Source organism: Oncorhynchus mykiss, chromosome 6, assembly GCF_013265735.2.
Source record: "Oncorhynchus mykiss isolate Arlee chromosome 6, USDA_OmykA_1.1, whole genome shotgun sequence".
NCBI lineage: Eukaryota > Metazoa > Chordata > Actinopteri > Salmoniformes > Salmonidae > Oncorhynchus > Oncorhynchus mykiss.
The window spans coordinates 9416537-9433522 of NC_048570.1; the positions used below are offsets into that span (position 1 = coordinate 9416537).

Below are 16986 nucleotides of genomic sequence, written 5' to 3' on the forward strand. Positions count from 1 at the left end.
TGACTGGGCCCTTGCCCACCTCTCTGACTGGGCCCTTGCCCACCTCTCTGACTGGGCCCTTGCCCACCTCTCTGACTGGGCCCTTGCCCACCTCTCTGACGGGCTCCTTGTCCACCTCTCTGACTGGGCCCTTGCCCACCTCTCTGACTGGGTCCTTGTCCACCTCTCTGACTGGGCCCTTATCCACCTCTCTGACTGGGCCCTTGCCCACCTCTCTGACTGGGCCCTTGCCCACCTCTCTGACTGGCTCCTTGTCCACCTCTCTGACTGGGCCCTTGCCCACCTCTCTGACGGGCTCCTTGTCCACCTCTCTGACTGGGCCCTTGCCCACCTCTCTGACTGGCTCCTTGTCCACCTCTCTGACTGGGCCCTTGCCCACCTCTCTGACGGGCTCCTTGTCCACCTCTCTGACTGGGCCCTTGCCCACCTCTCTGACTGGGCCCTTGCCCACCTCTCTGACGGGCTCCTTGTCCACAAGCTCTTTTTATTTCTTCCTCTCCCTTGCTGTCTATCCTGCTCCATGTTGAAAGAAATTGTGTTCACACACCCTCTTTTATATGGTGACCAATTGTGGTTACCACTGAAATCAATTAGGAAACATGAGTAGTTATGTATGTTTATCATGTATTATACATGTCATTTAGATGTGTAAACTTGACAAACATCTGATTTTAAAATCTATATGTTTACCAAGCGGTTAACCCTTAAACACAGTTGGATTAAGTGATGGTCAAATGTATTTAAAGAAATGAGAAGAGAATCATATGAAAAGTATTGTGACCATTGCATTGTGAAAGGCAATTACTTTATATGAAAGGTGTTTCTAGATGAAAACACAGATTCATTTTGGTGAAAAAAGTGTGTTGTACTTTAGTCAATTGAAAATGTGCTTCAAGTTTTGAAAAACAGCCTTTTTTGATGATCTGTTTTGAATTTCATACCAAGAGTTGTGAAATGTTACTACATACTTGTGGAAGTAGTACCAAGGCAATAAAAAATGGTCTCTTGTTGCAGTCAATAATGTCCTAGTATCTTCCAGGAAAACACAAACCAGCACGCTGCTCCTCACTTTGTGTTTTTACGCTTACGTGTCAGCCTCTTGGTTTTGATCAGAGCTTCTGGTTTTTAAACCTTACGTGTCAGCCTCTTGATCTTGGTCAGAGCTTCTGGTTTTTAAACCTTACGTGTCAGCCTCTTGTTCTTGGTCAGAGCTTCTGGTTTTTAAACCTTACGTGTCAGCCTCTTGTTCTTGGTCAGAGCTTCTGGTTTTTAAACCTTACGTGTCAGCCTCTTGGTCTTGGTCAGACCTTATGTGTCAGCCTCTTGGTTTTGGTCAGAGCTTCTGGTTTTTAAACCTTATGTGTCAGCCTCTTGGTTTTGGATAGAGCTTCTGGTTTTTAAACCTTACGTGTCAGCCTCTTGGTTTTGGTTAGAGCTTCTGGTTTTTAAACCTTACGTGTCAGCCTCTTGGTTTTGGATAGAGCTTCTGGTTTTTAAACCTTACGTGTCAGCCTCTTGGTCTTGGATAGAGCTTCTGGTTTTTAAACCTTACGTGTCAGCCTCTTGGTCTTGGTCAGAGCTTTTCATTTTAAACCTTACGTGTCAGCCTCTTGATCTTGGTCAGACCTTACGTGTCATGTATTGTCATGTTGTGTCTTGTTTCTGTCCTTTCCCTTCACCCTGTCTCCCTCTGCTGGTCGTTATTAGGTTACCTTTTCTCCCCCTCTTTCCCCCAGCTGTTCCTTGTCTCCTCCTAACTACCTCGTCACCCCTTTTCCCACCTGTTCCCTTTTTCCCTCTGATTAGTCCTCTATATCTCTCTCTGTTTTTGTTCCTGTCTTTGTCGGATTCTTGTTTGTGTTATTCATGCCTGAACCAGACTATCGTCATGTTTGCTGCAACCTTGTCCTGTCCTGTCGGAATCTGCCGGTCCATCTGAGCCTACGTATGTTTTGTCATTAAAGAAGCCCTGTTTACGTTAGTTCGCTTTTGGGTCCTCATTCACGCACCTTAACAGAAGAATCCGACCAAGAATGGACCCAGCGACTTCGGATCCTCTCCACTCAGCCGTCGAGATCCAGGGAGCGATGCTAGGCAGACACGAGCAGGAATTGTCTGCTGCTCGACATGCCGTTGAGACCCTGGCCACCCAAGTCTCCAACCTCACAGAACAGGTTCACCATCTCCGCCTCGATCCACCGGCCACTTCCAGGGCTTTCGAATCTCCGGAGCCCAGAATCAATAACCCGCCGTGTTACTCTGGGGAGCCCACTGAATGCCGCTCGTTCCTCACCCAGTGTGATATTGTGTTTTCTCTCCAGCCCAACACTTACTCCAGGAGCACTGCTCGTGTCGCCTACGTCATATCTCTCCTTACTGGACGGGCTCGTGAGTGGGGCACGGCAATCTGGGAGGCAAGGGCTGAGTGTACTAACCAGTATCAGGACTTTAAGGAGGGGATGATACGGGTTTTTGATCGATCTGTTTTTGGGGAGGAGGCTTCCAGGGTCCTGTCTTCCCTATGTCAAGGTAATCGATCCATAACAGACTACTCTATTGAGTTTCGCACTCTTGCTGCCTCCAGTGGCTGGAACGAGCCGGCTTTGCTCGCTCGTTTTCTGGAGGGTCTCCGCGCAGAGGTAAAGGATGAGATTCTCTCCCGGGAGGTTCCTTCCAGCGTGGATTCCTTGATTGAACTCGCTATTCGCATTGAGCGACGGGTTGATCTTCGTCACCGAGCTCGTGGAAAGGAGCTCGCGTTCTCCGTTGCCCCCCTCTCCGCATCACTACCATCTTCCTCTGCCGGCTCGGGTGCTGAGCCTATGCAGCTGGGAGGTATCCGCATCTCGACTAAGGAGAGGGAACGGAGAATCACCAACCGCCTCTGTCTCTATTGCGGTTCTGCTGGTCATTTTGTCACTTCATGTCCAGTAAAAGCCAGAGCTCATCAGTAAGCGGAGGGCTACTGGTGAGCGCTACTACTCCTGTCTCTCCTTCAAGATCCTGCACTACCTTGTCGGTCCATCTACGCTGGACCGGTTCGTCAGCTTCCTGCAGTGCCTTAATAGACTCTGGGGCGGAGGGCTGTTTTATGGACGAGACCTGGGCTCGGGAACATGACATTCCTCTCAGACAGTTAAGGGAGTCCACGGCCTTGTTCGCCCTGGATGGTAGTCCTCTCCCCAGGATTCAGCGTGAGACGCTACCTTTAACCCTCACTGTTTCTGGTAATCATAGCGAAACCATTTCTTTTTTAATTTTTCGTTCACCTTTTACACCTGTTGTTTTGGGCCATCCCTGGCTAGTTTGTCATAATCCTTCCATTAATTGGTCTAGTAATTCTATCCTCTCCTGGAACGTCTCTTGTCATGTGAAATGTTTAATGTCTGCTATCCCTCCTGTTTCCTCTGTCTCTTCTTCACAGGAGGAGCCTGGTGATTTGACAGGGGTGCCGGAGGAATATCACGATCTGCGCACGGTGTTCAGTCGGTCCAGGGCCACCTCTCTTCCTCCACACCGGTCGTATGATTGTAGTATTGATCTCCTTCCGGGAACCACTCCCCCCCGGGGTAGACTATACTCTCTGTCGGCTCCCGAACGTAAGGCTCTCGAAGATTATTTGTCTGTAGCTCTTGCCGCCGGTACCATAGTCCCCTCCTCCTCTCCCGCCGGAGCGGGTTTTTTTTTTGTTAAGAAGAAGGACGGGTCCCTGCGCCCCTGCATAGATTATCGAGGGCTGAATGACATAACAGTGAAGAATAGTTATCCGCTTCCTCTTATGTCTTCAGCCTTCGAGATCCTGCAGGGAGCCAGGTTTTTCACTAAGTTGGACCTTCGTAACGCTTACCATCTCGTGCGCATCAGGGAGGGGGACGAGTGGAAGACGGCGTTTAACACTCCGTTAGGGCACTTTGAATACCGGGTTCTTCCTTTCGGCCTCGCTAACGCTCCAGCTGTCTTTCAGGCATTAGTCAATGATGTCCTGAGAGACATGCTGAACATCTTTGTTTTCGTTTACCTTGACGATATCCTGATTTTTTCACCGTCACTCCAGATTCATGTTCAGCACGTTCGACGTGTCCTCCAGCGCCTTTTAGAGAATTGTCTTTTTGTGAAGGCTGAGAAGTGCTCTTTTCATGCCTCCTCCGTCACATTTCTCGGTTCTGTTATTTCCGCTGAAGGCATTAAGATGGATCCCGCTAAGGTCCAAGCTGTCATTGATTGGCCCGTCCCTAGGTCACGCGTCGAGCTGCAGCGCTTTCTCGGCTTCGCAAACTTCTATCGTCGTTTCATCCGTAATTTCGGTCAGGTGGCAGCCCCTCTCACAGCCCTTACTTCTGTCAAGACGTGCTTTAAGTGGTCCGTTTCCGCCCAGGGACCTTTTGATCTCCTCAAGAATCGTTTTACATCCGCACCTATCCTTGTTACACCTGACGTCACTAGACAGTTCGTTGTCGAGGTTGACGCGTCAGAGGTGGGCGTGGGAGCCATTCTTTCTCAGCGCTCCCTCTCTGACGACAAGGTCCACCCTTGCGCGTATTTTTCTCATCGCCTGTCGCCGTCGGAACGTAACTATGATGTGGGAAACCGCGAACTGCTCGCCATCCGCTTAGCCCTAGGCGAATGGCGACAGTGGTTGGAGGGGGCGACCGTTCCTTTTGTCGTTTGGACTGACCATAGGAACCTTGAGTACATCCGTTCTGCCAAACGACTTAATGCGCGTCAGGCGCGCTGGGCGCTGTTTTTCGCTCGTTTCGAGTTCGTGATTTCTTATCGTCCGGGCTCTAAGAACACCAAGCCTGATGCTTTATCTCGTCTCTTCAGTTCTTCAGTAGCCTCCACTGACCCCGAGGGGATTCTCCCTGAGGGGCGTGTTGTCGGGTTGACTGTCTGGGGAATTGAGAGGCAGGTAAAGCAAGCACTCACTCAAACTCCGTCGCCGCGCGCTTGTCCTAGGAACCTTCTTTTCGTTCCCGTTCCTACTCGTCTGGCCGTTCTTCAGTGGGCTCACTCTGCCAAGTTAGCCGGCCACCCTGGCGTTCGGGGTACGCTTGCTTCCATTCGCCAGCGTTTTTGGTGGCCCACCCGGGAGCATGACACGCGTCGCTTCGTGGCTGCTTGTTCGGTCTGCGCGCAGACTAAGTCCGGTAACTCCCCTCCTGCCGGCCGTCTCAGGCCGCTTCCCATTCCCTCTCGACCGTGGTCTCACATCGCCTTAGATTTTGTCACCGGACTGCCTTCGTCAGCGGGGAAGACTGTTATTCTTACGGTTGTCGACAGGTTCTCTAAGGCGGCTCATTTTATTCCCCTTGCTAAGCTTCCTTCTGCTAAAGAGACGGCACAAATCATCATCGAGAATGTTTTCAGAATTCATGGCCTTCCGTCAGACGTCGTTTCGGACAGAGGTCCGCAATTCACGTCTCAATTTTGGAGGGAGTTTTGCCGTTTGATTGGGGCTTCCGTCAGTCTCTCTTCCGGCTTTCACCCCCAGTCTAACGGTCAAGCAGAACGGGCCAATCAGACTATTGGTCGCATCTTACGCAGTCTTTCTTTTCGCAACCCTGCGTCTTGGTCAGAACAGCTCCCCTGGGCAGAATACGCCCACAACTCGCTTCCTTCGTCTGCGACCGGGCTATCTCCTTTTCAGAGTAGCCTCGGGTACCAGCCTCCGCTGTTCTCATCTCAGTTCGCCGAGTCCAGCGTCCCCTCCGCTCAGGCTTTTGTCCAACGTTGCGAGCGCACCTGGAAGAGGGTCAGGTCTGCACTTTGCCGTTATAGGGCGCAGACTGTGAGGGCTGCTAATAAGCGTAGAACTAAGAGTCCTAGATATTGTCGCGGTCAGAGAGTTTGGCTCTCCACTCAGAACCTTCCCCTTAAGACCGCTTCTCGCAAGTTGACCCCGCGGTTCATTGGTCCGTTCCGTATTGCTCAGATCATTAATCCTGTCGCAGTTCGACTTCTTCTTCCGCGTTATCTTCGTCGCGTCCACCCGGTCTTCCATGTCTCCTGTGTCAAGCCCGTTCTTCGCGCCCCCGCTCGTCTCCCCCCCCCCCCCATCCTTGTCGAGGGCGCACCCATCTACAGGGTCCGTAGGATTTTGGACATGCGTCCTCGGGGCCGTGGTCATCAGTACCTAGTAGATTGGGAGGGGTACGGTCCTGAGGAGAGGAGTTGGGTTCCCTCTCGGGACGTGCTGGACCGTGCGCTGATCGATGATTTCCTCCGTTGCCGCCAGGTTTCCTCCTCGAGTGCGCCAGGAGGCGCTCGGTGAGTGGGGGGGTACTGTCATGTATTGTCATGTTGTGTCTTGTTTCTGTCCTTTCCCTTCACCCTGTCTCCCTCTGCTGGTCGTTATTAGGTTACCTTTTCTCCCCCTCTTTCCCCCAGCTGTTCCTTGTCTCCTCCTAACTACCTCGTCACCCCTTTTCCCACCTGTTCCCTTTTTCCCTCTGATTAGTCCTCTATATCTCTCTCTGTTTTTGTTCCTGTCTTTGTCGGATTCTTGTTTGTGTTATTCATGCCTGAACCAGACTATCGTCATGTTTGCTGCAACCTTGTCCTGTCCTGTCGGAATCTGCCGGTCCATCTGAGCCTACGTATGTTTTGTCATTAAAGAAGCCCTGTTTACGTTAGTTCGCTTTTGGGTCCTCATTCACGCACCTTAACATTACGTGTCAGCCTCTTGATCTTGGTCAGACCTTACGTGTTAGCCTCTTGGTTTTGGTCAGAGCTTTTCATTTTAAACCTTACGTGTCAGCCTCTTGATCTTGGTCAGAGCTTTTCATTTTAAACCTTATGTGTCAGCCTCTTGGTTTTGGTTAGAGCTTTTCATTTTAAACCTTACGTGTCAGCCTCTTGATCTTGGTCAGACCTTACGTGTCAGCCTCTTGGTCTTGGTCAGACCTTACGTGTCAGCCTCTTGATCTTGGTCAGACCTTACGTGTCCGCCTCTTGGTTTTGGTTAGAGCATCTGTTTTTTAAACCTTACGTGTCAGCCTCTTGATCTTGGTCAGACCTTACGTGTCAGCCTCTTGATCTTGGTCAGACCTTATGTGTCAGCCTCTTGGTCTTGGTCAGACCTTAGGTGTCAGCCTCTTGGCCTTGGTTAGAGCTTCTGGTTTTTAAACCTTACGTGTCAGCTTCTTGGTTTTGGATAGAGCTTCTGGTTTTTAAACCTTACGTGTCAGCCTCTTGGTTTTGGTCAGAGCTTCTGGTTTTTAAACCTTATGTGTCAGCCTCTTGGTCTTGGTCAGAGCTTCTGGTTTTTAAACCTTACGTGTCAGCCTCTTGGTTTTGGATAGAGCTTCTGGTTTTTAAACCTTAGGGGCTGAACACATCATAGAAGCAGCATGTTGTGCTGCTGCTGTGAGAGTCTGTATGCAGGTGTTAGGGAGTGGTTTGACCAGCCATTTGTCCTTTGTGTTATTCCAAAAGCCCATGAAATGTGCTCTGGCACAACCTGTCAGGCCTGGCATCCATGGGACCGCGCCCCACTTTTCTGTCTGTCTGTCTGTCTGTCTGTCTGTCTGTGTTTGTCTGAGGGTGCACCCATATGGGGTGTGTTTGTGTATGGGAGAATTAAGTATTTACAGCCTCGTCCAGGCAAGGCGTAAAACACATTATTTTTATGGGGTTACACACATAAATAGAGCTTGTGTGAAATGTCTCCCCCATAAAACTCAGTCAAAGACAGGAGGGGAGTGGCATGTATACAATGCATCACAGTGAGGGGAAGTGGTTGGGGGAACCTCCAGAGCACCTCCAGAGCGCCTGCACAACCTCTGTTCTCTCACCACCAAACTGCCTCCATCCCTGGGGAAGAGGAGGAGGCACGCTCCCCTTCACCCGATCTCTCCTGGCTCTGTCCTCATTCTAATCTCCCACAGTAAATCTAACACTGGGCTTTATTGATTCAACATGTTCTGCTCTGTGGAGATTGATACCATTTCATGGCACAGTGTTGGAGTCATCCGTCAGTGTCGGAGTCATCCGTCAGTGTCAGTGTTGGAGTCATCCATCAGTGTTGGAGTCATCCATCAGTGTTGGAGTCATGTGTCAGTGTCGGAGTCCTCTGTCTGTGTTGGAGTCATCCATCATTGTTGGAGTCATCCATCAGTGTTGGAGTCACTGTTGGCGTCATCCAACACTGTTGGAGTCATCCATCAATGTTGGCATCATCCAACACTGTTGGAGTCATCCGTCAGTGTCTGTGTTGGCGTCATCCATCACTGTTGGAGTCATCCATCAGTGTTGGAGTCGTCCGTCAGTGTTGGAGTCATCCGTCCGTGTTGGAGTCATCCGTCAGTGTTGGAGTCATCCATCAGTGTTGGAGTCATCCGTCAGTGTCAGTGTTGGAGTCATCCATCAGTGTTGGCGTCATCCATCACTGTTGGATTCATCCGTCAGTGTCCGTGTTGGCGTCATCCATCACTGTTGGAGTCATCCGTCAGTGTCAGTGTTGGAGTCATCCGTCAGTGTTGAAGTCGTCCGTCATGGTTGGAGTCATCCATCAGTGTTGGCGTCATCCATCACTGTTGGAGTCATCCGTCAGTGTCCGTGTTGGCGTCATCCATCACTGTTGGAGTCATCCGTCGGTGTCAGTGTTGGAGTCATCCATCAGTGTTGGAGTTGTCCGTCATGGTTGGAGTCATCCATCAGTGTTGGCGTCATCCATCACTGTTGGAGTCATCCGTCAGTGTCCGTGTTGGCGTCATCCATCACTGTTGGAGTCATCCGTCGGTGTCAGTGTTGGAGTCATCCATCAGTGTTGGAGTTGTCCGTCATGGTTGGAGTCATCCATCAGTGTTGGCGTCATCCAACACTGTTGGAGTCATCCGTCAGTGTCTGTGTTGGCGTCATCCATCAGTGTTGGAGTCATCCATCAGTGTTGGTGTCATTCATCCGTGTTGGAGTCTTCCGTCAGTGTTGGAGTCGTCCGCCAGTGTTGGAGTCATCCGTCAGTGTTGGAGTCATCCGTCAGTGTTGGAGTCATCAAACACTGTGGGAGTCATCCGTCGGTGTCAGTGTTGGAGTCATCCATCAGTGTTGGAGTCATCCGTCAGTGTTGGAGTCATCCGTCAGTGTTGGAGTCATCCGTCAGTGTCTGCATCCACAGTAACAAAGCACACAGAACATACAATACACCCAACATACTGTAAAAGCCCAGCCATATTGAATTAAGACATTCTTTTAAACCCAATGGAAACAGAGAAAACCTCGCTGAAAGGATGCCTGGACAAGCAACAATCTGATCTGATTGTTGTTTGTGCTTTCAATCTTATTTATTCATTGCTATGCTTCAGTCAATACGCAGCAGTAGTCCCCCCACCCTCTCTCTCTGACCCTAACACATTCCCATAGGCTGACCTGTGAAGGGGCTTGTGCAAGCTGTGGGGTGTGATTGAGATGGCTGATCCATCCACAGGTCAGAAAGCGCTGTGGGAGGGAGATGGATGCCGAGGTGTCAGGTGAAGTTGCCCCTAGACGCTGATCTTGGGTCTGTTTTTCATTTCCCCAACAATTATCAAGGTTTGGTTTGTGGGAGGGGAAGCTGATCCTAGATCTGTACCTACGGGAAACTTCACCCCGGGCCTGAAGAGAGATGAATGCCAAGGTGTCAGAGCACTTTGGTTATGCTCTGGGATGCTGGGCTGTCCCCAGACAGGACAGGGGAGATGTGGGAGTGTATGATTAATAGGCTATCATATCTCCTCTAAATGATGTCCCATGTAACACAGCCCAGACGAAGGGATACTCTAATGGCTTAACATAGGGGGCCCCCGGTAAGCAGCCATTGGCTGCTAAATTTACTGAAACCTGTTCTTGCGTCCATTTTTGCTTTATGTCAAGCTCGATGGTGATTAGCTCATTAGCTTAAGCAAGCGCAACTCTTTTTCCATTACATTTCGTCTACATTTCAAAGTCAAAAGTTGACTGTTCAAAGTTGCTTATAAGTTGGTCATTACAAGAGAGGGTCTTTCAGCTTGAAACTGCAGTAATTGACCCCTATATTTCTTCTCCCGTTGAGCTCAGAAGACCTCTTTACAAGGGAGACTTGGTCAAGGGAAGAGACTGTAAGCACAGGACGGGGTCAGAGACGGTCAGGGAAACCGTCCTGGAAAGGTTTATGGTGACTCCGAGATGTTCTAGAATGTTTAATCTAGCTGCTGACATTGAAATGTCTCTGAGGGCCAGCTTTGGCCAGTCTCCTCAGGGCACCAGATTCATTGGTATCAAATAGATGGGGTTGCTTTAATAGACTTTCAACAGCTGGCATCTAATGTGACCTATGTTCTTTCTGTCTGTAATCCAAGTTTCACGGACAGGGATCACTTTTGGATGACAACAAACTCTCTCTCGGCAACTGCCTCTTGCGCTCCATTCAGAGCTCAAGTCAAAATGTTTCCCTCGTAATTGCCGGGGTTTATTTCAGCTCCCACCAAAATGAAAAGATGATCTTAGCAGAACAGAATGCTCTTAGGAGCATCAAGAGTGCTACTCAACTGTGGCAGGTCTAATGTCTTCCGCAATGGGGACAACATGCAATTGAGGCATTACATATTGAAAACAGACACTTTTTTAGTAAAGCTACGTGTGACTCTATTTTCATGTTCTGTCTATCATTTGCAATGTGGACAAAGTTACATTGACACATGATTTGGTGTGTTCGTGGCTGATAACGCTGGCATATTAGTAACCAAGTGCATTCTGTTCTGATCCGAGTGGGGCTCAAACTCACAACAACACACACCACTCAACGCCAGCCGTTTTAGCTGACAGAGCAAGATACTGATCTGTCACTCTGTGAGTGAAAGTTGGCTTCAGATCTCAGGGAAGTTGTGATGTCACCAATGTAGCCCAGACAATGCACTACTTAATTATCTTCTTGTCTTCACAGAGCCTCCACCGTCCCAAAACCTCCCGTGGCTCCGAAGGTACGTACGTTTATCACAGACGATGTGATTCTCTCCCTCTTTAAGCCAGGTATAGACCTAACAAAATATCTGATTCAACATTGGTATTCCAGCCAGTTACTGTAAAAAAGTGAACATAGTTCATTTGATTGACATTGAATGTCTTTGCATAAATTGGGCCCCTCTGAAATGATGTCACACAACATCTGTGTTGCATGCTGGGAACAAGACCACCATTTGTAAAGTCATTCTATTTTGTTCCAGTTTAATACAGTAGTTGTCTAGTTGTTCCATTTTAATACAGTAGTTGTCTAGTTGTTCCATTTTAATACAGTAGTTGTCTAGTTGTTCCATTTTAATACAGTAGTTGTCTAGTTGTTCCATTTTAATACAGTAGTTGTCTAGTTGTTCCAGTTTAATACAGTAGTTGTCTAGTTGTTCCATTTTAATACAGTAGTTGTCTAGTTGTTCCATTTTAATACAGTAGTTGTCTAGTTGTTCCATTTTAATACAGTAGTTGTCTAGTTGTTCCAGTTTAATACAGTAGTTGCCTAGTTGTTCCAGTTTAATACAGTAGTTGTCTAGTTGTTCCAGTTTAATACAGTAGTTGTCTAGTTGTTCCAGTTTAATACAGTAGTTGCCTAGTTGTTCCATATTAATACAGTAATTGTCTAGTTGTTCCATATTAATACAGTAATTGCCTAGTTGTTCCATTGTTTTTATGGTTTCAGTTCAAATCAAATAAAAACTGATGCTTCTCTCTTCTCAGAGGGATAATTTAGTATTTTAACGATTTCTAAGCGAAAGGGCAGAACGATACAGTAATCTTTGATTTGGTTAAGATAATTCCCCTTTCAAAGTGCCTTTTTGGCTGTTTCTAAGAGAGCTGTGGAAACATCAGTGTTGCATGTGTTGTGTTGATGTGATGATGCATCCTGCATGCCTTTCCTCCAACATGTAGGTCGAGTCATCAGAGATCATTAAGCCTGTGGCTATTATCAGCCACCACCACCCCCCCTCCCACCACCATCCCACTGAGCCCACCAGTCTTATCCCCAGCTCCCCACACAACAAAACTGCCCGGCCCTTTGGGGGCTGCGGGAGAGAGGACAGGGACTACCCCATCGCACGCTCCCCCCATTCCGCCTTCATTCCCTCTGCATCCTCTGCCTTCACCCCCGCCACCCTAGCCCGCACTCCTCCTCCACCCCAGCCCCTCTTCCCTTTCTCCTCCTGCTCCTCACCCCCCTCCCTCCCTGCCGCACCCCAGCCCTCTGTCTATAACACGCCCTTCAACCTCTACTCCAACGAGAACGCCTGCGAGGTGGCCATGGGCCAGAGGCGGGGCCTAACGGAGAGCCAGGGAGGAGCTGTGCAGTTGAACGGGTGAGTGGCACTAACAGGCTCCTCCCCTTTTACTCATCCTCCCTTCCTCCCTCACCTGGGTCCAATGGAGAGATGTTGCCCTAAACGTCTCAGTATGAAACTGGGGTTAAACCATGGTTAGGGATTAGGAGGTTGGGTCCATCATGTACAGCACTGTGTGTCACTGTGAATGACCTTTCTGTTACAGGAGCTACAGTACTATAATATGATATGACAGCTTGGATGTGGATATGTGAGTTCTCATTGGATCGTATAGTGGCCTGCTACCACAGTGAAACCGAACCTTAAAGTTCAGAAACAACAGTCATCTAATATGAACTTTTCACCATTGTGTGTAGCCTACTGGATGTTGTTGCAGACAGTTTTAGATGATCAACAGAACTATTTGAGGTGTAAATCAGTTGAGATGAAGGCTAAGTTCCAAATGGTGCCCAAATGGTGCCCAGTTCCCTATATAGTACACTATCCTATGAGCCCTGGTCAAAAGTATCAAACCATAAAGAGAATAGGGTGCTATTTGGAACGTAGGAGTAATTTTACTAAATTAACAATGAAGGCGTTGAAGCTGTTTAGTTGGTACTGCTCGTGTTCAAAGTGCCAGTGTGCATATTTTTAGCCTGCTGTAACCCTATCTGTTTACTGTATGGTGCAGTATGGGAGGCTTTAATGAGGTTGATGGTGGGGAGCTTTTCCTAAACTTGCCATTTGTCGGAAGAAAGCTTTACCGTCTAGGTTGAGCCTGATGTTTTGGCTTTGTGCATATGAGCTGTCGATGCATCAAGCTGTCAAAACACACACACACAGGCACACACACACATAGTTAAATGCACACACACACACACACACACACACACACACACACAGTGGTCTTATGTGACCCCTAGCCCCGGGGGACAGGATGCCAGAGGGCGTCTCTGTTTCCCTGCTTGTCCCCAAAATCATATTACCCAGAATATGACACCTCTGTAACACCCCTACTATCTCACTAGCTTATTGCGGCTGTTCTGTCAAAGTGGCACACATACCCATTCAGTACATAGACAGCCTTATCACAGAGGATACACCAGAAGGTACAGTGGTGGTGATAACATGGAGATTGTTGAACTCTGTTTCCCATTACACACAACTGGGTTTATCTGTATCAGAGTCACTACAACACATCTGCTGGATCCATGTTGGCGTTAAACCCCAGACAGCTGTTCTGTTGCTTAGTCGACACGTGTCTGACTGACTGACTGTCTGTCTGGATGATCCAGCTCACGTTGGTCCTGACACTCAGACAGACAGTCAGATAGACAGACAGTTAGACAGACAATCAGTCAGATGGACAGACAGTCAGACAGACAGTCAGAAAGGTCAGACAGTCAGTCAGATAGACAGACAGTTAGACAGACAATCAGTCAGATGGATAGACAGTCAGAAAGGTCAGACAGTCAGTCAGACAGTCAGATAGACAGACAGTTAGACAGACAATCAGTCAGATAGACAGACAGTTAGACAGACAATCAGTCAGATAGACAGACAGTTAGACACACAATCAGTCAGACGGACAGACAGTCAGACAGACAGTCAGAAAGGTCAGACGGTCAGTCAGACAGTCAGAAAGGTCAGACAGTCAGTCAGTCAGTCAGTCAGTCATTCAGAAAGGTCAGACAGTCAGTCAGACAGTCAATCAGTCAGACAGTCAGTCATACAGACAGTCAATCAGACAGACAGTCAGAAAGGTCAGACAGATTGATTTCTTCCTGGTTTCTCTCATTCTCTCTCCTTCCAGCCACACCAGTAACTCTGCTCAGGTTGTGATTCAGATCTCCCAGTAATGGTTTAATTCTCTCCGCCAGTCTCTCCTCAGGCTCAGATGGATCCCGTCTGATCCCGTCTGATCCCGTCTGATCCCGTCCCTGCGTCCCAAATGGCACCATATTCCCTATGTACACTCTTAGAATATAAGGTGCTATCTAGAAACTAAAATGGTTCTTTGGCTGTCCCCATAGGAGAGAACCTTCTGGTTTCATATAGGAAGGGTTCTACATGGAACCAGAACGTTTTCTCCTATGGGGACAGCCAAAGAACTCTTTTGGAACCCTTTTTTCTTAGAGTGTAGTGCACTAATTTTGACCAGGGCTGATGGGGCTTTGTTCAAAACTAGTGCACTATGTAGGGAATAGGGTGCCATTTGGGATGGAGGCCATCTTATGCTCCTATCAGTGAGTGTGTCGTAATAATGCACAGCCGTTAGCACCGTGGTGCTGTAAATATGTCATCTACACTGGTCCACTGGTCCTATATGTGCACAATGTGCACGTACCATTAGGATGCTTTGCTTGACTGTGTTGGACTATATTGTTGTCCGACTGTGTTAGAGAGACTGTGTTGTTGTCCGACTCTGTTAGTTAGACTGTGTTGTCCGACTGTGTTAAACAGACTGTGTTGTCCGACTGTGTTAAACCGACTGTGTTGTTGTCCGACTCTGTTAAACAGACTGTGTTGTTGTCCGACTCTGTTAAACAGACTGTGTTGTTGTCCAACTCTGTTAAACAGACTGTGTTGTTGTCCTACTCTGTTAAACAGACTGTGTTGTTGTCCAACTCTGTTAAACAGACTGTGTTGTTGTCCGACCGTGTTAGACAGACTGTGTTGTTGTCCGACCGTGTTAGACAGACTGTGTTGTTGTCCGACTCTGTTAAACAGACTGTGTTGCCCGTCTGTGTTAAACCGACTGTGTTGTTGTCCGACTCTGTTAAACAGACTGTGTTGTCCGACTGTGTTAGACAGACTGTGTTGTTGTCCGACTCTGTTAAACAGACTGTGTTGTCCGACTGTGTTAAACAGACTGTGTTGTCCGACTGTGTTAAACCGACTGTGTTGTTATCCGACTGTGTTAAACAGACTGTGTTGTCCGACTGTGTTAGACAGACTGTGTTGTTGTCCGACTGTGTTAAACAGACTGTGTTGTCCGACTGTGTTAGACAGACTGTGTTGTTGTCCGACTCTGTTAAACAGACTGTGTTGTCCGACTGTGTTAAACAGACTGTGTTGTCCGACTCTGTTAAACAGACTGTGTTGTTGTCCGACTCTGTTAAACAGTCTGTGTTGTTGTCCGACTCTGTTAAACAGACTGTGTTGTCCGACTCTGTTAAACAGACTGTGTTGTTGTCCGACTCTGTTAAACAGACTGTGTTGTTGTCCGACTCTGTTAAACAGACTGTGTTGTTATCCGACCGTGTTAGACAGACTGTGTTGTTGTCCGACTGACTCTGTAACTTAGTGAAGTGGAGCAGAGGTTCAACTCCTCATGATTGGGAAACATCCTCAACATATTACACGTGGCAGATTATCTGACTTTGATCAGAGTTTTCGATTATCGGCTTGCCTGTGTAATCCATACAAAGTGTTTTTCCTGGGAATGGAAATGTAGCTCAATTTGATCAAATTAATCAAGAGACACGTTGATGTAGTTCGAGTTTAGATTCAGGGTTCAAGTTAGAATTTAAAGGTGCAATATGCGATTGGTACCAACATTTTTTGTGATTTTAAATGAATGACATAAATCCATTGATTATTTTGCTAGCAGATATCCATAGACTTCCAGTCATTGCGCTAACGCTAGTTAGCATTGGCTTGCAAAACTACCCCTAACTACCTTCATACTGGACACAGACATAAAAATGGTATCCACTAGTTAATCTGCCTCTGGGGAAGAAGATAAAATCCTGAAGTATCCTTTGAAGCTGGCCACTGAACATCTTCACCTGACTAGATGGATTCTTCCCTAGTCAAGTGGTTGCATTTTCTCCACTGACAGTTAGGGGAGGGAAAGATCATCCTACATCTGTACCTAAGGGGAATTACACCTGGGAGGGATTCAGGTGAAATACCTGCATGTGTGTGCCGTCAGTGCATGTGGTTGTGTGCCTTTCATTTCAGAGGGGTTGTTGATTTGTCATCTACTGGTCTATTACTGTCTATCTGGGTAGGTCTATTACTGTCTATCTGAGTAGGTCTAATACTGTCTATCTGGGTAGGTCTAATACTGTCTATCTGGGTAGGTCTATTACTGTCTATCTGGGTAGGTCTATTACTGTCTATCTGGGTAGGTCTAATACTGTCACTCTGGGTAGGTCTAATACTGTCTATCTGGGTAGGTCTAATACTGTCTATCTGGGTAGGTCTAATACTGTCTATCTGGGTAGGTCTAATACTGTCTATCTGGGTAGGTCTAATACTGTCTATCTGGGTAGGTCTAATACTGTCTATCTGGGTAGGTCTAATACTGTCTATCTGGGTAGGTTTAATACTGTCTATATGGGTAGGTCTATTACTGTCTATCTGGGTAGGTCTAATACTGTCACTCTGGGTAGGTCTAATACTGTCTATCTGGGTAGGTCTAATACTGTCTATCTGGGTAGGTCTATTACTGTCTATATGGGTAGGTCTATTACTGTCTATCTGGGTAGGTGTAATACTGTCTGTCTGGGTAGGTCTAATACTGTCTATCTGGGTAGGTCTAATACTGTCTATCTGGGTAGGTCTAATACTGTCTGTCTGGGTAGGTGTAATACTGTCTATCTGGGTAGGTCTAATACTGTCTATCTGGGTAGGTCTAATACTGTCTATATGGGTAGGTCTATTACTGTCTATCTGGGTAGGTTTAATACTGTCTATCTGGGTAGGTCTAATACTGTCT

The 16986-nt window shown here is 47.7% G+C and overlaps 1 protein-coding gene across 5 annotated transcripts in view; it reads left to right on the forward strand.

The window, feature by feature from the left end:
* Positions 1-16986, forward strand: part of pdlim5a (PDZ and LIM domain 5a) — a 126725-nt gene that overhangs the window by 65391 nt on the left and 44348 nt on the right. For 3 of the 5 annotated variants that reach the window (XM_036979372.1, XM_036979371.1, XM_036979373.1), the window contains exon 4: positions 10898-10934. In XM_036979372.1, coding sequence (XP_036835267.1) covers positions 10898-10934 — 37 coding nt within the window. Of the gene's footprint in view, positions 1-10897; positions 10935-12183; positions 12300-16986 lie in introns of all 5 variants that reach the window. The other 2 variants (XM_036979370.1, XM_036979374.1) reach the window with 1 other exon arrangement.